Raw genomic sequence first — 20,795 nt, 5'->3', positions numbered from 1 at the left:
GTATAAAATGTACGTGTTCAGTGTGCAGTTACTGTTGTCCACCAGGCTCCAAAAACTTAAACAGAACTCAAAATTGGAGGAGGCATACCAGTCTTCACCCTTGCAGCTTAGTAGCACAGTGCGATGGAAGGAGTCCAAGATGAAGGGGTGATTAATACACAATGAATAAAGTCACACTTATATTGTACAAACGTGAAAATTCAAAATTGGATAAACAACACAGGAGACAAGACAAAACTGTTAGTCCTGCTTTAGTTTTATATGGTGGTCAGTGGTCATTTCAAAAGAAACCTAGATGTGATTTGCACTGCTCAGATATTTATTGACAGTATGAAAATAATGGAATGCAGCATGAGCTAATCTCTACATGCTGTGTAGCATCAGTTTAGTAACAGTGAATCAATCTCAGATTGTGTGAACAAGTGCATTTTCCTTTACAACATTTACAATCACAGTAAGGTTATAACACCAAATAATACACTTAAGAAAATTAATAATAATAAAATTACGCTGTAAAAATATGGCAGGAATCAATGAAGTACTTTGTCCTGAGGAGGACTGTGACCGTACCCTACTGGCTTTCAAAGTGCAATGAGACTAAATCTAATTGTGAAGAGTGTGAAGGCTATTATACTGTATCCACAGGTCTCCTATTCCTTTGGCCCTTCATCAAAGCTGATGTCCACGGTCCTAACAGAGGCACATTTAAATATTTACAGATCATTCTGATAATTTATTTAAATTTGTTATATCTGATATCCTGAGGACTATAAACAGAATTTAAATATAAACTGAATATGTATAACACTTCAGTGTGAGTACATTATAATGGCCTTGAAATTGCCTTATTGAGGTTTATCAAGCCAGGTGCTAGCCCCCTTTCTGCCTTTAAAAAAAAAAACAAAAACAAAACAAGGGCAGAAGTAGAGACGTAGTAGCTTAGAAACTATTTAATGTTTCCCTCCAATCATCAATTAACCACCTAAAATCTCATCTCTGTTCACCAGCATTACAAATGTTGGGAAATAGAACTGTTTGGATGGTATTAATGGTATTTTTGCTCCTGAGCTCCCCCTACAGTGATGCCCTGAAATCAAGGGGTTGTTGAGGGTGGGATCTGTTTCAGAATGATGGGATTGTGTGTGAAACAAGTGAATGAAAAAAAGGGCATAATTCAGGTTACTTACTGCTTCAACTGCTATTCAACTGCTTGCTGGATAAGACTCATTAAGAAGATTAAAATGGCTTTATATACCACCCATACTGAAGGGTTAGTGAAATCTCTTCTGAACAATGTAAGACCCTTGTACTGATGCTTCTGGGACAGAATCATCAGGCTAATGTACAGCAGTTCAATGTTTTTGTACAGTACTATACACCTGTATTACTACATCTACAATTTTCAGGCTCTGGATGGCAGAAAGGGGCTACATAAAATTGCATACAGATATGCTATGTGCACACATATATTACATATTATTTCTGACCGCTTATTTAATCATCATGCCGTGTCCCACCCACCCCAACTGCATAAGAATTATGCACACAGTCCACATGCCGGATGTGCCTTTTTGATTATTAAAACGCCACGCAACTTGCTATATCTATGTTACCATGGATACCATGAAATGCTGGATGACGTCTTTCGGGGCGAGGGTCAGAGGAAGACCACGTAATTTTCTGGCACCAGTCCCGTCCTGCCCTCGAAGGTAGCCTGGAGCCAACCGGGCTCCACTGAAGGATACACTGCAGAACAAAGAGTTCCAGAGTCAAAAATTCAGCCATTTAACCCTTGAGTTCATGGCTACAGATGTATACAGTAAATCACAAGAGAGTGGAATCATTGTTTTTAATGATTTACAAACCTCAATTCCAAAAATATGGGACAGCATGTGAAAATGCACATAACACGAACAAAGCAGTCATTTGTTAATCCACTTTGACCTGGATTTTAATAAAAAAAACCTTACAAAGACCTTTAAACTGTACTTTGTCCACTTAATTTTTGTTTGAAAATATATGCAAAACACAAGTCGGGGTCAAAAAGAAATGATCTGTGAGTGTCAAGTTCAAAAGCCAGGGTATGATATGGTATGAGGTGTATTTGTGTCCAAATAAACGGCAAAAATAAATTCCAAATATATTTATTTACTTATAATTCATGCCTATGTTGTTGATATGGGTATTTTCATGTGTACAGGATGTTTTGATATACATGGTGCACACACACACACACACACACACACACACAGAGCAGTAAAATCAGATAAAACAAGCCGTAAGGGTGCCATGTTCTTGTAAATGATAATAAAGATTTCAAACAGCCCCCACAGAAAACTCTCCATGGAACAATGATTCAGTTCCAGCTACTGACTCAGCTGATGTGTGTCTGTAACAGTGTCAAAGAGCTGTAGTATCTGCACTCAGGCACCTAAAAAAAAAAGCATTATGCTGATGTCTACTGAATCTACCACTGAGGGGGAGGATCTGCTGTAGGTCTAAGTATAGTATATTAACATAGTAATTTCTACAACACTAATACATTACATTTTAATAATAAAAAAAGAACAAATACTTAATTATTTCCCATCCCATTTACTAGTCATCTCCAATTTGTCCGCGTTTGTGCTCAGTGGCAAGCGAGACATAAGCCCAGCTCACTATGCATTGGCGGACACAGAGAATAAAGCTAACTGTGTTCTCTACTGCTGCTTTTCCACTGCATGGTACCTACTTGGTTTTCCATTAAGTAAATCTGGTCCTAGTACCAAGGTTCTTTTTTTAGTACGTCTTTGTAGAAATCTGATTGGCTAGAAAGTCATCACATGCCACACAGACGTCCAGCACAAACTCAAAATCTGTAAAACCTCCAGCTACAACACAGATCACATTTGTTTTTATCCGGCTCACAACGGCGGCTAATAAAATTACAGCGTGGTCTTATTAAGAAGTTCAAACTCTCCTTGGATCGGTGGCTGACGAAAAAATCCAGCACGAGGAATAAAATCGACTGATCTGTCTGAACTTATGACAGAGCTGTGCTCAGTCCCAAACAACAACAAACATAGCAACACATGAATACACGATGAGTAAACAATGCATAATGTCACCACCACAGTTGTTGTGATTCCTGTTAGAGATGGTGTATTGGGACATCACCAGCTACACTTTTGGGGGGTGGGGGGCTGTGGTAGTGGAAAAGAACCAGGGACCGGGGATCAAACACAGAGTAGAGTCGAGTGGAGTTGTGTAAGTACATGTAGTGGACTCCCAAATGACTCCCAGCCTCGGACAGCTGAAGTATGATCTGGGATCAGACCAGTGGTCTCCTGGGAAAAGGGCCAACGCTTACAGTGCCGCGCCACTCAGGAGCCAATATCTAATAATGTACGACTGTGTCTATCAACGTCTTATCAATACTCGTAATCTCTTGCTGCAGACACAGTAATTGTGATGTTAGATTATGATTTAAAGACCAAATCAATAAATCGTCCATCAGATGAGGATCAAAATGAGCTTGATATTTCTGTCTGGAATAAATAGTGGCAGATAACTCCGACTGAGTTTTAAAGCATCTTCTTAAGTGCTCTCAAATTTCTGCAAAGCATTGTACATTAAAAACCTCATAAAGCTCCTAGGTCATTTGGCAGAAAACACAGCGACTTAGGTCAAGTAAACCTCAGGATCTATAAGGCCCCGAGGTCTGAGTCAGTGAGAGAAGAAGAAGATAGGGGAGGGAGAAGCGGGGTGATGGAGTGTTCCCGCACTAGGTTATTGCGACCTGTATGAATGCCTTGGTGCCCGGCCAAGTTATTTTGCAATGGAACATACAAGTGTCTGTAAAAATCTCAGAGCCGAGGAGGAGACGGAGGCAGACAGAATAACAGCACACACAGAGACGCTCTCATGTTCACATGGATTACTCTCTGTTTGAGTGGAGTCCTTTAGTAGATTGTCTGACATTTACTGTGGCACACAGAGGTGACATTCGAGCTGTTCAATGTTGAGTGATTTCTTGCCAGATGAAAACTTACTCTGCTCGGGGCAAGGGATGTGGAACATAAGATAAGAACTGAATAAATATTTATCCATTTATAGATGAGGATAAACTCAAACTCAATAAAATCAAACTTAATCATTCAGTGTTTACGTCCCTCACTGTCTCACTAACACGATTTCACATTAAAACACCATGTAGCAAAGTCATTAAATTACTAAACTAAACTCACTAAATTACTCAGGAACTTATTAACTTAGTAACTAACCAGTCAACCCTGTCACTCACTCACCCAACTGAGTTCTGAGAGTAGATTAGGCTTTCATTACCTGTTAGACCCAGTGGGAAACTAAAGACGAAACACTGAACATAATAATGCGGTGTAAACTGCTCACTAAGCTCAGCCCTGATGTAGTGCCTGCTGTAGATTGTCTCCTTTTGATCCAAAGCACATCAGTATTTGACGTCAGTGGAAAAAGCTCTATCTTGTTGCCTGAGGTTTGATGCAACGGCTTTAACAGTGGCAATGTGTGTGTGTGTGTGTGTGTGTGTGTGTGTGTGTGTGTGTGTTTGGGGGGGGAGGGTAGTTGGCTCACCGTTTGAGAAGTGCGCCCCCTGGGGGAAGCTCAGCTCATTGCTGTGTTCAGCCTCACAGGAGTATATCGCCTTGGCTTCTCTGTGGAGATATGACAATTTTGGCTCATTATTGGTCCACGTTTAGTTTTCTGAATTTTGCTTTTATTTCTCAAATAAAAACGGGGAAACTGCTCTGCCCAAATCATCAACAGAGGATCTGGTATCTTTGGGTGATTGGCTGTATCACTAATGTGGGGCCTAGTTCTCAAGAAAGTATGTGCATATACAGGGGTTGGACAATGAAACTGAAACACCTGTCATTGTAGTGTGGGAGGTTTCATGACTAAATTGGAGCAGCCTGGTGGCCAATCTTCATTAATTGCACATTGCACCAGTAAGACCATGTGCATCCAATTGTTCAAACATTGCGTCCTGAAGGCGGTGTCGTGTATCAGGACGACAATGCACCAATACACACAGCAAGACTGGTGAAAGATTGGTTTGATGAACATGAAAGTGAAGTTGAACATCTCCCATGGCCTGCACAGTCACCAGATCTAAATATTATTGAGCCACTTTGGGGTGTTTTGGAGGAGCGAGTCAGGAAACGTTTTCCTCCACCAGCATCACGTAGAGACCTGGCCACTATCCTGCAAGAAGAATGGCTTAAATCCCTCTGACCACTGTGCAGGACTTGTATATATGTCATTCCCAAGACGAATTGACGCTGTATTGGCCGCAAAAGGAGGCCCTACACCATACTAATAAATGACTAAAACCAGGTGTTTCAGCTTCATTGTCCAACCCCTGTATGTGTGTGTGAGAGTGTGTGTGTATTTATTTATTTATTGCTGAAATATTATGTCCTATATTAGTTATGTTCTTGGCAATAGGGAATAAATATCTAATAAATAATAATAATAATAATACATATAAATCATTCAGATCTATCCACTGTGTGTGTGTACCATAGTATTTGTTAACAAATGAAAAAGAAATTAATTAAAGCACACCTAGGGTTTGTGAGGACCAACCCCAACATTACTACCACAGTCCATCCTCCCATACAGGCATGCAATAAACATACACCTCATGCAGAATGCATTAAGTAAGTGTTATATGGATCAATATTTGATAGTTTTTAATAGTTTTTGACTATTTGAATGTGCCCCTGATCTGACACCTTTACAGAAATCTTCGAAATGTTCTTAACTTCTAATAAAATGTTCTAACTCTAACCTACTGTAAGACTTTATTCTCTTGACCTGCTGAATTCAAATTGAGGCTAAGCTGAAAAAAATAAAATAAAATAAATCAGATGTATGTCAGATGGTAATGACTTTGGTACTGACTGCATTTATACCCTTATGATAAAAACCACATACCGTCCCACTGCAGTGGCTTGTGCTGCTGAGGGGTTTTCAAACAGCATTGCTCTGGCAGCCACTCTGGAAAACACAATTAGTACATGATTTATCAGCAGTGACATTATAAACGTATGCACGTCATAGTCAGGTGACCCCAGCAACGGACGTAATCAAACTGCACTTTTAAGAAGGGTCTGAAAACAATAACAGAAACGCAGCATGCAAAACTCAAACTCATTACTCATTCTCAATATGCAGTAACACAGTATGAATTGTACTTCTACACAGTGTATCAGCTTCCCCATCCGCAGCTCAGCAGAGAGAGGTGGGATAACTAACTAAATTAATGGTTCATGGAAATAGAATGCCATTAGATTCATTGTGGAGATTAGAGATACGATAATCAACAGTAAACTTACAAATATTAAAAACAGATAGAGCAAATTAAACACCTAACAACCAACAAGACAGTCTCCATTTTTCCACTGTGAGAAGACAATCTCCACACTGTGGGTCTGAAAGAAGGTGGAGCTTACAAGAAACTGTTACTAAAAAACATAATTCGCAAACCAAACAAATAAGCTGCTACTGCCCCTGAACCCAGAATTTAACCACGCTGAAAATGTTTGGAATTACTCGTGTGTGAGAAGCAGCAAAAGCAACTACCTTCAAAGGCAAGTGTCCCAAAACTATAGAAAGGTAATGACGGCAATGTGTGGACACATTACAGAGGATTTTGTGATAATGTGAGATAATGTGAAAAACTCCAGCAGCACTGCTGTGTCTGATCCACTCGCACCAGTGCAACACAAACTAACACCACCACGTCAGAGATACTGCAGCACTGGGAATGATCAACCACCCACTGCTCTGTGAGGGTCCTGATCACTGAAGGACAGGGTGTAAAGTGGCGTACCAAAGTATGCAGAGCAACAGACCTGGTAAATCTTAGGTCAAGGGTCACGCTAAGAATTAGCAATTTGCATTGCTCAAAACGGGGTATTTTCTGTCTTTTTCATCTCATGGAAGTTGCACTTGATACAACAACAACATGTAAATATAATAAATAACCACTTCCAATCACTTTTATCCCATTTGATTATTACTGTTATTTATTACTATTATTAAGTTCCTCATTGCTTTGGCCTAGGCCCTCCCCTACACATTAATAACCCATTAATAACCCCCTCAACTATAAGAGAAGGGGAGAGAGATGGGAAAAACTGTGGCGTCAGAAGTTGTGTTGCTTTTCTTGGAGTCGCCTGACAAGAGGAACAATGTATCTGTCCCTGGAGAGTGCAGCGAGCAAAGGCGAGCTTCTGGGTCATATCAACCCCGTCAGCAGGCTGAACATAATTATTGCTCGCTCTCACAAAGGAGGAGAACATCTCTGTCTCCATTCTGTGTATTACTCACTGCCACAGCACCCCACAAAACACAGCGGTTTTATATTAGTGTACGCAGGGAAGTATATGGCACGTCTTTACCAGTAATAAAAGCTCTATTCCATTAAAAGATGTACCAAGGTCAACAAACACCGCCTGATTTATCTTCCTGTCTGCCACAGGAATCTGTTTTCTGTTACAGCACCTGGATAAAGGTCAAGATAAACCAGAGTTTCTAGAGAAGCATGCAACTTATGTGTTTATACATCTATACTACATACTGCATATGTGAAACAGTGTGTGGACTCCTGCTCCTCCAACATTTCTTCTTAAATCAAGGTTATTTGTAGAGGGTTACTCTTACGGTACATTAACAGAGGTCAGGATCTGATGCTGGACGATTAGTTCTACATCAGACATCACTCCAACTCATCCCAAACAATTGTGGGCTTGGTTTGTAACTTTATTCTTTCATGAGTTATTTACAAGTTTCTGACCACTTATAATTATGAAGTTACTAGATGTGCAGCACCTGAAACTACGGATACTGGAAGCCTGTGCTAGCATTTCTCCTGCGGTGTTACTATCAGTGTGTGAAGAGTGTGAGAAGAGGGTTGCATTGACAATCCATACAACTTTGAACACATTTTATAAGTGGTCAGAAACTTGTAAATAACTCATGAAAGAATAAAGTTACATTGGATCCAAAATGGCCAACTTCAAAATGGTCACCACCCATCTTGAAAAGTTTCCCCCCTCCCATACACTAATGTGCCACAAACAGGAAGTTAATATCACCAACCATCCCCTTTTTATTAAGGTGTATCCATATAAATGGCCCACCCTGTAGTTTTGGTTGGTGGACTGTTCTTAGTCCAGCAGTGACACCGAGGTGTTTAAAAACAGCACTGAGAATGATCCATCATCCAATCATATCTGTGTTCTGTGATGGTCTTTTCGAGGTCCTGACATTTGAAGAACAAGGTGAAAGGGTGCAAACAAAGTATGCAGAGCAACAGATGTACTACAGTTTGTAATTGTAGAACTACAACATGCTTTGGTCAGTGGAGTAGTTTAATCACAGAAACTAATATATTTAAAAATGTTAAATAAGTATAAATGTGAGATGAAACTGATGATGTTTAACACTAGAAGTGCCGAGCTCTGGTCATTTCATGACCATTTCTAGAGCAGTCATCTGGTCTGCTCTAGGATTCATAACCTTAGATAGCTGATATTATTCAGTAATTATAAATGTGTCTAGGAAGAGGAACCATCACGTTTTCACTGTTCATCGATGAATTAATGGCATGCTTCCAAAAGACACATCAACTGAAACATTTAGGTACACAAGCAAGTGTGCATTATATCATTTAGTGTCTGGTCACTCACACTGAGCCTGGTCTCTGGTAACCATTGCTGGAGTCTGGCCGATGTCGGAGGAGCAGTTTTGGGGGCAGGTCTGGACGCTGGAACGATTTGGAAGGCTCTCTTTTCTCCAGCAAACTATGCACTGAGCCGGCACAGATTTGGCGAGCTAAAAAGACATAGGCACAATGACAATGATTCACAGAAATTATTATTAATATATTATAAAAAGCTATAAAAGTTATATACGTTTTTCACTACTTACCTTCCAGATTGTGCAGTGATCTGTGAGACAGAGCTGGGGAGCAGGTGACTGAAACCGATCTCAGTGCGGGTGTTGAATGGGGTGCTTTTTTAGGGGCTGGGGAGGACCTGGATGTTGCTGGAATGGAGCTATAGCTGCGAGAGTCTTCCGAGTCCGTTGGGATCGTGTCTTCTCTGGAGCTGGACTCCTGGCTGCTGAGGCTGGTGCAGGCGGGGCCCCGGGGCCCATTGGAGGAAAGCAGGGAGGGGCTCTGGCGCAGGACCGTTAGAGGTGGCTTCTCTCTGGGCTGGGGAGAGGAGCCGGGCTTTGAGGAGCTGTTCTGCTCAGACGAGTGAGAGGAGAGAGACTCCATGCTCCCCATAGGAGTGCTCGCTGAACTGCTGCTGAACGTGTCACCTGCAGGGACAGTGTCAAAGTTAGAAAAAATGTTTAAAAAAAAATCTATCATCATCACTCATTCTCACTGCAGATTTGTTACAGGAAGTAAGACTGTGATTGGATGGGGGCTGAGTCAGTTATATTTTTTGCATATTTCAGTCATGGCATTATTATGGAATTACATGACAAAGCAGCTTGGGATATTTTCTACAGGCTTGAGAGATGCAGCTGTACTCACTGTCTGCATCAGCGAGACACAGAGTGGGAGTATAGGGGTGCTTGGGTTTTCGGGGTCCTGTGGAGAGGCAGATGGCTCGGCTCCTGCGGGACTCTGGACGAGATTGGGCCAAGGGCAGAGCCACGTTATGGTCCGGGGCCTGGTGGAAGATCTGCAGAGGCCAAAACTGAGAAGTGAGCAAAATACTGGGACTGGAGCTCAACATGACACACTACACACAGAGGGAAAAAATGAACACTACAAAAATAAATAAATAAATAAATAAATAATACATGAATTTTAAAATGTGTTACAGAAGAGAGTCAGGTGTTTTTTTGTTTTTTTGAAACATAACCTGCCTTTTCAAAGTTCTCTATGAGGATCTCCACCACCACGTTCTGGAACTTGATGTTCATCATCGCGGCCACGGTCTCCTCCTGAGAGCGCATGAGTGTGGGGCCGAAGATCACCCCCAGGTTGGACACGGTCATCATGTTGCTTTTACTGTGGGTGGACACACTAAAGGGACAAGACACACACACAAACACACTGCACATAGGTATACAAAGAAATAGAGTATGTTATTGTCAGCCTGGTGTGCTCATGGTAACCAGGGGTACTAACATTTATGAAAGGCACTGTAACAGATATCAACACCATTGAGGTTATTGCTCCTCAGATATAATGAATGATGCTAGATGAATGATATTCAGTCTTTCCATGACTTTTGGGAAAAGTACAGTTACAAAATGGTACAGATACGATTACCACACGTCACCACACATAGGCAACTGTCCAAAACAGAGGGCCTTCAGAGATGTAGGAAGAAAAAAATCAAAGTAAAGAAAGTAGCTTATCTGAGGGGCTGAGGCTATGTAAGACAAGAGAAAATGGGCTGGCGTACGTCAGCAGATGTTTGATCAGAATCTCCAGCATCTCCTTGTTTCTCTCTGGCAGCTTGTGCACCAGAGTATGGACGGCACACACTCTGTAGTTCTGGTCATCGGACTCTGAAACACATGAAAGGTACATGTACTGAGCTGGAGCACTGTGTTTCTGGGATGGTGGAGATACTATACAGGCCTGTGCAAAGAGTACCTCTGGCCAAATTGTTGGTTCTGAAGGTTTTTCCCACCTCATTTGCATAACAATGCTTGCCCGCCTGCCATTTTCTGGATGTGCTGGGGGACTGTCACGACTTTCACAGATTTAATGTCCAAACACAGCTTTTGTGGTCTGTGAGATGCCATGATTAGAGAATCTCTGTTCCAGGGTGTCACTCCGCACGCTCACCCCTATAAACCCCACTGCTATAGCATAGGCCATATTTGCTCCAATTCCTTTGAGCTCAATAAATTATGTATGTGTGTATGTATCTGTCTATCATTTATTCATATCCTGTAACCTGTTCAGGGTCACGGTGAGTCCGGGGCCTACTTGGAATCATTAAGTAGGTGGATTGAGTGTGTGAAACTGTTCAAACGTGTGTGTGTGAGAGCTAGCAAGTGACTGTGCGAGTGTGTGAAACCTGCAGAGGTTTGTGACTGTGTGAGTATGTAAAGTCCTGTTCAGAGTGTATTCCTACCCTGCCATATTTCATACTCCATAAGATTAAATTCTGCGACTGAGCAGTAACCGTGCTTATGACCAACACGTCTACAAACAGCCATAAAAACAAAGCCCAAGCCAGAACAAACAGACTTACTGACAGCCAGGATGAAGTCTTCATGAAGCTTGTAAGTCATGAGAGGTTCAGAGAGACACCTAGTGGACAGGGAGAGATATTACAACTACTTTCTACAGCACCTCACGACCTCTTTTCAGTTTCTCTGAATTAGCTGTTCTTCAGAAGCCTCATACAAACACGCTGCTGTGTGCTGTCCTACAAATAGAGAATAATCGCAGCCAAGAAGCGGTAATAAGTGACAGGAACAAGCTGACCTGAGGTAATTCTTCAGTCCACTCGTGATGGTTTTGTTGTCCCAGGTATCAGGGTCCAGGTCCATGTCTGCAGAGGCTTTGGGGGCTGTAAGAGGGACAGTTCATGTCAGAGAACAGTAACACAAAGTCTTTCAACGTTACCTGAACAATATCAGCGTTAAATGAGCACTCAAATGAGATGAATCCAGCTCCTGAATGAACTATTTATGATCGACAGAGTGGGTCAGCCACATGAGGGAGGCCTGTTTATTCATTCATTCATTCATTCATTATCTGTACCGCTTATCCAAGTCAGGGTTGTGGTGGGTCCAGAGCCTACCTGGAATCATTGGGCGCAAGGCAGGAATACACCCTGGAGGGGGCGCCAGTCTTTCACAGGGCAACACAGACACATACATTCACTTTTGAGTCACCAATCCACCTACCAACATGTGTTTTTGGACTGTGGGAGGAAACCGGAGCACCCGGAGGAAACCCACGCGGACACGAGGAGAACACACCAACTCCTCACAGACAGTCACCCGGAGCAGGAATCGAACCCACAACCTCCAGGTCCCTGGAGCTGTGTGACTGCGACACTACCTGCTGCGCCACTGTGCCGCAACAGATTTTTACAACAGATTTATTACAATGTCTGAACCACCCAGGCCACTAGGTGTCAGTATAATGGAGTAGGGCTGTCTGAATCATTTGAATATCGGAACATTCAATGAGTGCGTTTACATGATCAGTAATCTTCAGTGTGTTTACATATACTTGGACAATCAGATAATGAGAAAACACAGGCACTTTGCAACAGCAATAATATCACAGAAAGATGTGACAAACTTTCTACTGCGGCTTTTTCTAAACATGGACCAACTTCGCCTGCAGATATGGATCTTATTTTTTTAAGATTTCTAATATTACGCATTGTGTCACTCCGTTACAGACAGAGACCGGGCTGTTGTATGCATGTGCACGGTAAGGACTTGGGGGAGCATGTGGTACTAAAAATGCTGATTGTATGACCACTTGAATAATCTAATAACTGCAGAAATCCAATTAAGAACTGATTATTACATGTATGTAAACGCACTCATTGGTTACATCGACATACATTGTCTTTATTTAAGCAATTGACCATAAACAGGAATGCCTAATCTAAGGCTAATGCAGGTTCTGATCCTTGATGATAACTTCTAGATCCCCACTCCATTTAATTGAAAAACTACTGGATAGAGCTCCATCATTTCAGAGACCACATTTCCACTGCTGGATGGCTTTATGTCCCATTCTCCACTATCACACCTCTGACAATGGTCTTCTTTGTGTTTGCCACTGAATGCATACGTGGGCAATGGATGCACCTTAAAAAAGAGATCCATTTCACACAGTTCTGGGGTCTTTTGTGACAAACCTTGATCAAAATACCACAAGGATCCAACAATAAAGCACTTTTTTGCCCTGTCTAAAGCGCCCTGTTCAGAATGAGCCTCTGTTTACTCCAAAGACAAGGCGCCCAGCAGAGTAGTGAAAAAGCAGAAAAGCTGGCTCTTTGTCATTTTGGATTTATCCTCTTCCCCATCCTCATTTCTTGCCATATTTAATCAGTAAACTTGTTTTTCATGCTCGCTGTGTTTGTTTTGCTACTTTTAATCTTGTCTTTGTGCGATCACATAAACATAGGCCCATAACTGTGATTAGAGAGGCTGCTAGGTCAAGAGCTCTGACAGGAGAGACTCAGGTGAAGAAGAGGGAAAACTATAAAGTGCCTGCTATCTGTGTTAGACGCAGCACAAAATCATTCATTTCATTCATTATCAGTAACTACTTATCCAAATCAGGGTCGCGGTTGGTCCAGAGCCTACCTGGAATCATTGGGGAATACACCCTGGAGGGGGCGCCAGTCCTTCACAAGGCAACACAGACACATTCACTCACACACTCACACCTACGGACACTTTTGAGTCGCCAATCCATGTGTTTTTGGACTGTGGGAGGAAACCAGAGCACCCGGAGGAAACCCACGCGGACACGGGGAGAACACACCAACTCCTCACAGACAGTCACCCGGAGCGGGAATCGAACCCACAACCTCCAGGCCCCTGGAGCTGTGTGACTGCGACCCTACCACCGTGCCGCCCAGCACAAAATCAGAACAGCTCATTTCATCCAATATCCTCAGACTCAAAAAAATATCACAAAAAAAACTGACTGGATTGTTGGTTGTGCGCTGAATGTTTATTTGGTGTGTTATTTGTAGTAGCTCCAGATCCCCAATTTTATATTTTAATGCACTAAAAAATTATTATTCCAACAAAGTGTCTCCTTTAAAATAACTGGACTCGTGCGCATGGGCATGCAGTGTAATATAATCTGCAATAAAACTGTCATGTAATCCCTGTAGCTCCAGTGATAATCTATTTCTCAGACACCAAAGACGGTGTAACTAACGGACTATATTTGAGCTAAGGGAAACTGTGTGAATTAGATGTTTCACTAAGCTTTCACTTTAACGGGTGATTTAAATCCTCTGTTTACGTGACAGGGAACTAAATGAGCAGCAGATGGCTGTGGACATATTGTTTAGTCTGATTCCCGTTTCAGTGAGAGACTGCAAGAAAGATGTTTCTTCAGGGAAAAAACAACAAGAAACAGCCATCACCCAAACATATTAAAGGCTAATCAAACGTGTGTGCGAGTGGAGTGTTTTATCATTAGAGAACAATTTATCATTACCCAGGTGTCTACAGGCTTTATTCACTTGGAAGCACTCTTGTAGCATTTGATCAAGAATAAGGTTAAAAGCTTTAATAATGAGACTGAAAAAAAGCAGTCTTTCAGTGTACTCTTCATCCTCATTAGAGCTGCCCTGCGTTTATTATTATTTTCTTCTCTAATTGCATGTAAACTTCGGGTTGACAGATATGTGTTTTTGGGGGCCTATACCTACCAATTAGAGTCAAACAAGGAGAAAAGTTGTATTTAGTCTAATGGAATTTAGTCAAAAGCCTTGGAAACAGCTGACTCCAAGGTTTAATCACTCCAGTGTTTAAACAATTACTCATGGATGTGTCTGTAGCAAAATAATCTCTCGCAAAATATTTCTCCCAAAATTCTAACACCCTACATTTTGTCCACCTCTTTGTTTATACATGTGTCAGTCATCTGATTGGATGATGATCCCTTGACATAATGGGCAGGGTGATGGTTGGGGAATGTCAATATTTAGGAAAAAGCCAAAACAACGAAATCATACCATGCAACTCCAGTGAGAGTCCTTGGGCAGGACTCCTAACAAATAAACTGTAAACATGTTACGTCAAAATTCATCTGTCTATATTTAAGGTTTTAATATGTAACACAATTCCTACATAAAATGAACATAATGTAAACACCATATTTAACGATAAACTGAGCACAACGATGATAATTCAAGGCATTAATACTTTGCAAGTTGGAAATACTTGTTACATCATATTTATTTTACTTTCAGTTAATTGTCTAAAGAAACTTAAAAGAAACACACAGGAGTGACTTACAGAAAACTGTGGTCATTAGCTTCTGGACTTTAGAGTTGACCCCTCCAATGCGATACAGGCCCATAGTGTTGATCCCTAACAGAAAGAAAAAGATTAATACACAGTGTATATGAGACAGAGAGAGCAATTTATTTAAGAAAAGTAATTTATTCCATTTTCCCACAACATGATCTGAATTAATTATTATTAATTAATTAATAGTATTATGAAATATGACACAGTTCCAAAGTTTTGAGGTAAGAAAATGTTAATATGGTAAAATGGATAAATCAAATATTTGGATCCATGACCTTCTTATCATAACAGCGCACACTCATTATTTTTCAGGATGAATGTCGGAATCGTTGATGTAATTTGCAATTTAATTCACATTAAGATACTTTTCTGAAGTGAATGACCTTGAATCAAAGTGTTTTGCTCACCCCTCATCTCCACCATTTGGATACACTTCTTCACAAAATTAAAGCCAGCCTCGTTCAGATGAGCTTTATTGAAATATAAGAAAGAAAACATAGATAAAAAGTACGGGACTTGTGGATTGGTGTTTTGCGACATTCACATTTATGATGCTAGATTTTGGGAATATGTAACAAACAAGGTGATGCAGTTTACCACTTAAAACCCATTAATTTCTTCATGTTTTGAAACACTCAATACACTGACACTTAGAGGCCTGGAAGCATTAGAATATATTACTGAACCTGTTTCAAATATGGCTGCTGTCTGACTCATTCTATGGCACCTAAAATGCTTAAATAATAACTTGATAAACACCGTTTGTCAATTTTTGGAGGTAAAATGCCTTACTGCTTCATAAAAGAACTGATTTAAATTTGGCTACAGAAAGTAAACATGAGCTACTGTGAAACTACTCAGAACTCATGTTTTCATCTAACATATTTTGCCAGATACCTCTAAGAGAAACAATTGGGTTTCGGCAGCTATTTTAATACAATAATTTTTGTTAATATTTAAAGTGCATGTACCTCAGTATGAATGCAATGTTATGAACCTTGGACAGAGAAGAGCCCATAGTTAAGAACTGCCATGAAGCTTTGTCTGATGAAACCAGATGGCCTGGGGATTTTGTGTGTGTGTGTGTGTGTGTGTGTGTGTGTGTGTGAGAGAGTGAGTGATTTTAGCACGGTCTGCTACACTCTGTCTGTGTCTGTCCGACCAGCCCAAGGCCTAATCTACTCACAAAAACCTTCAGAAGATTGGAATAAAATAAAATATTAAAACAGTCCCCAGCGGAAAATAGAAAATGTGCATTAAAATACAAAGGCAGTGTACTCACTCTCCTCTTTCTTGCTCAGAATTGCGGGCAGATTGTAGATCTGTAGAGGTAAAAAGTACAGTACACATTTACATGTGGTCATCATTCACTGTATGCCATTGCTCATAATGCTACAAGACCCCTATATAACCCTCTGTAAACTATCTAGGCTTGTTCCAACAAACCGGATTCCATAAAGGCTGATGTAGTCAGTGTCACCATAGAAAATTGTAAAAGGATATGAAAACTGAAGTGTACTATATGTCAAGAAAGCCCTTATGTAGGTGTGACATATTACAAATGAAAACTGACCAAAGATTCAAATTCCATCTACCTATGGCTACCCATGGCTCATTTTTACCCACAGTATTTGTTAAAGTCTCTCTCCACTTCATATCCAATTCTAAACAATTCTTTCTCCGAATATCCCGATTGCAAACAGCACCCCCAGCCTCAGGAGAGTGCGGGACAACTAGCGCTTCCTCTGAAATATGTGAGGCCAAACCACTGCTTCTTTTCAAACTGCCACTGATGCAAAACCACTGAAGAGTTTAACATGTTTAAGGACTGCACACTGCCCAGATCTAGTACATCAGCTGATAGATGCTGTGACTGGTGTAGAGGAGGCCAACTATACTTTAGAACTCCTGGCCTTGGACGACTGAGACATCACCTGGATACAAACCGGCGATCTCCAAGTGATAAGGGATTGTCTACAACTTAACAACTGAATTATGCAGAATTTTAGAACGTAATTCCTCTATAATTTGCTACACTCTCGGGTGATTATCCCACAGAGCTTGATTGCAGCTCTAATTATATCCCATGGATGACGCCATTCAGACCTGTTGGGGGCTTTAATCAGAGAATTTTGTGTTAAGAGTTTCTTTATAATAACTCTAGGTTATACGTTGTAATAGTTTAAAAGTTTAAAAGTATCATTGCAAATATTTGGGGGAACGTACTTTGTTTAAAGTAGGTGTTAATGATTACAGACATATGAAAAGTGTAAACGCCCTTTGCGAAATATTATGTTTCGATAATAAGACCGAAAAATAAAAAAAATGTGGTCTGTTATAAAACTTAAATCCAGTCTTAGTTTTGACTCAGACCCAGCTTTAGTGGTCTTCACACTGTTGAGCACAACAGTTTTATTGTTTCGCTTGGGACAGATCACATGGATGCCATGATGTGAAACCACATGAAGCAAGAAGATGAGCTCTTTCTTACCGGCTCTTTGCCATCCATGGCCTCCAGCCACAGTCTCCTGTTGGACTCAGAGAGAGCCTGCAGTGTGACGATACCATGCCTGAACAAAGTACAGCACACATGAGCATACCAGAGACTTAGATTTTACATTGCCTTACCTACAGAGTGAACTCTAAAGGCATATTGGAAGTATGGTTTTCTTCAAGTTTATTCCCCATTCCCTGTTCAGAAGCTCCTTTTCTATTTTTTCAAAAACCCTTTTCACTGAGTGCAAGACACTGTCCCTGAGTACCTGTTTGGAAAATTGCACTCTGGACCAGAGTGCCTGTATTTGTTGTTGCAGTTCACCTGCTTGGCCACTGGAGGTCACCCTAAAAAATTCACTAGCGTGTGGCTCAGAATTCAGGGTTAGGGAACTCTGGTGGCTTTTTAGGTGAACTAGGCAATCCTGCAAAACTGCCTATGTTTATTTTGTTTTGACCTAAGGAGAAAGTTCCAAGTCTTGGTTCCTCTCAGTGGTTCATCATCTGATGGCTATTTTCTCAGCCACTGTTGCATCAGCATTGATCATTTTGAGCTAGGACCTGGAATTCTGTAAAGTTGAGCTGTAAAAAGTGCTCTATAAAAAAGACACAGTGGAATTTTCACACTGCGGCTACAAGGCTAACACAGCTAACAACAGGGACTAAATTTCTGGTCTGTGAGGTGTGTGTTTTTTTTTAATAATTCACACATGTGTGACTTGCCTGCTAAAAGCTCTAACAACATCTCCTTGTAGAGAAACTTGACCCTGCTGAACATGTGCGAGTGAGTGAATGAATTCAATGAGGCATAATCTTGATTAAACTGTCAGTCGATCATTACTAATCGTAACCATAATGCACATGCCTACACAGAGGCTTTTTATGAAGCATTATTATATATTTTAACAGAAATAAATGCCAGAGATTAAATTAATTTAGGGTAAACTACATTAACAGCATAACATACTGTATGTAAGGTCATATGATCTTTATGCAAAATCCATAAATTATTACTGCATACTTTATGCACATTAGTGAAAATTATAGCATTGACCTGGTCATACTGCCAAAGTTAGCACTAGCTCATATCATCATCACCCCAAAGAGGCCACTAGCCTTGAAGCTAAAACCAAGTAGCATGAGCTTGCAGCACTCTATGGTGAAGGTGAAGGATGAAGGCAAAGGCTGAGGTTTAGCTTTGTTAAAACAAAGCCATGTGGCTATACAAAGACTGGCCACATTATTAGAAACACCTACCTTCCTGGATTACCTATGGAGAGTGTAACCCAGTTTTTGCAATATGTCATTTGTACATATTAGTCATCTTCAGTACTCTTCACCAATCTCTTAGTTAGACTTTCATGCTGGAAATGTTCCAATCCTTTATAAATCCTTTTTTTACAGACTTATCCAAACAAAGTTGCCCAGATTCATAAAATTCAGCACAGCAATGCACATTTAATGAACAGTCCTCTTTGGTGGACCTGAGCCAGGGCCTTCATTACTATGTCAGTAAAGTAGGCTAAATTAAAGCTGGGGAATTTCGAACTGGGAATGTAGAGTTGGCTGAGTTTAGGTCACAGACTATCCCATTCGGGCCATGGAGCTGACTGGCCATGAGGCAAGGCCCTATGCCTGGATTTTATTTTTGATTTTACTTGCCGAGGACCAAGGACTTATTTATACTGTGCTAGCTGACATGCTGCAAACTAGATAACTTCTCTCCATGACAGCAGAGCTGACTGGGCCTGAGCTGGAGACTTTCTCAATGTTGTAGTGGAGGTAGACTGGCCACATATTGGGAGTTTTTTTGCTTATATCTAATCCTAAAAAATCCCTTAGCTATTTAGGGTTAAAAAAATAAGTGTTAATTTAATTTTAGTCATAGTCTTTTGACTAAAATATGTATTAATCTCATTTTAGTCGTATAATTGTACAATTTTACAGTCATTAATTACTAAATTTCATCAACAATAGTTTTTAAGTTATGTTATATTTAAAAACATGCTAACATCCAAATTACTGAAGGCATATTTTCACTTTTCTTCAAATACATTTAGCATTTATTTAGCATTTTAAGTTAGCCGCAGAAGGCGCCTGCAAACCAAAACTGAGCTGACTCCAAGAGTTCAAGTCTACGAATCATTGGCCAACAGTTGATAGAAACAACTCCCAGGCGCTTCAAGAATCGATCCTTTTGGAGTCGCGGCTCGTCTCTTTCGTTGTTCTTACCACATCAAACAGACAGAGCATTTTACTGTTTATATTTCCTGGTAATTTTCTTTTTTCAAATCAGAAATAATGGGTTATTTATCAGTCTTTTGCATTATTGTTTACAATTTTTTCACTGAAGAACTTCAATTTTCATTAATAAAATTAAAGAGTTTTATGCATGTGGCTCAAGATCTGGTGGATGCAAAGTTTAAAGAAAGCTTCTTAACACTGTCATCAAACATCCTCTCCGTACCCAATGTAATCTTTTTGGAATATGTAGTTACAAGAAAAGGAAAAAAAAAAAAGTGATTGAGCCGAGCCCATTTAGTCTAAATCAATCCGTCACCACATCCTTTGCAGGTGATTGGAGATTACTCTGGTGGGTTCCTGGCTTTCTGAACAGTGCCATTCTGCCTCTTGGCAATCACCAGCTGGTGGATGGTTATGGTTATGATTGTGAGGAGCCAGTGGAATTAAAAATGATTACAAAGACAACAACAAACAGGTGTTTGGTGAGAATGGGAGTGAGGGAATGGGATTTCAAAAGCAGTGCGCATGCATTCTGCCATGCAGCTGCAAACACAGCGGGTCACATACCGGACTTTACAGAAATATTGCAGTGGTCGGAACAGAGTTCCACGACAGACGGCATTTCTACGTCAACATAAACACAAAGAGAAGAGGGAAGAGGGCACATACAACAAAGTACATCAGAGAAAATTCCATGAGATGGGCAAATATCTACAAACCAACCTTATTCTCTTTACACAGCTGAGCCATAACATTACAAACACCTCCTCATTTCTACGTTCACTGTTCTCTTATATCAGCTCCACTTACAGTCCAGGAGAATGCTGTAGATCTACAATTACAGACTGTAGTCCATGTGTTGCCCCCTTTCACCCTGTTCCTCAATGGTCAGGACCACCACCGAGCACCAATGATTTGGGAGGTGGATCATTCTCAGAGCTGCATTTATATTGACGTGATGGTGGTGTGTTAGAGTGTATGTGCGTTCACTTGAGTGGATCAGACACAGCAATGCTACTGGAGTT

General features: G+C 40.7%; 1 protein-coding gene across 3 annotated transcripts in view; it reads right to left on the bottom strand.

The window, feature by feature from the left end:
- The window catches only part of LOC136709523 (rho GTPase-activating protein 42), a 113,816-nt gene continuing 93,021 nt past the window's right edge, over window positions 1–20,795 (bottom strand). Inside the window, exons 11-25 of one of the 3 annotated variants that reach the window (XM_066684819.1) lie at window positions 20,338–20,394; window positions 17,525–17,603; window positions 16,316–16,355; window positions 15,441–15,503; window positions 15,019–15,093; window positions 11,495–11,579; window positions 11,259–11,317; window positions 10,458–10,563; window positions 9,913–10,072; window positions 9,575–9,725; window positions 8,959–9,354; window positions 8,718–8,862; window positions 5,959–6,021; window positions 4,594–4,673; window positions 1–1,746 (exon numbers count right to left, since the gene is read on the bottom strand). In XM_066684819.1, the coding sequence (XP_066540916.1) occupies window positions 1,658–1,746; window positions 4,594–4,673; window positions 5,959–6,021; window positions 8,718–8,862; window positions 8,959–9,354; window positions 9,575–9,725; window positions 9,913–10,072; window positions 10,458–10,563; window positions 11,259–11,317; window positions 11,495–11,579; window positions 15,019–15,093; window positions 15,441–15,503; window positions 16,316–16,355; window positions 17,525–17,603; window positions 20,338–20,394 (1,648 nt within the window). In that variant the 3' untranslated portion in view covers window positions 1–1,657. The remainder of the gene's footprint in view (window positions 1,747–4,593; window positions 4,674–5,958; window positions 6,022–8,717; window positions 8,863–8,958; window positions 9,355–9,574; window positions 9,726–9,912; window positions 10,073–10,457; window positions 10,564–11,258; window positions 11,318–11,494; window positions 11,580–15,018; window positions 15,094–15,440; window positions 15,504–16,315; window positions 16,356–17,524; window positions 17,604–20,337; window positions 20,395–20,795) is intronic. The other 2 variants (XM_066684820.1, XM_066684821.1) reach the window with 2 other exon arrangements.

Source organism: Hoplias malabaricus, chromosome 11 (genome assembly GCF_029633855.1).
Source record: "Hoplias malabaricus isolate fHopMal1 chromosome 11, fHopMal1.hap1, whole genome shotgun sequence".
NCBI classification, from domain to species: Eukaryota; Metazoa; Chordata; class Actinopteri; order Characiformes; family Erythrinidae; genus Hoplias; species Hoplias malabaricus.
This window is presented reverse-complemented; position numbering and strand designations above follow the sequence as displayed.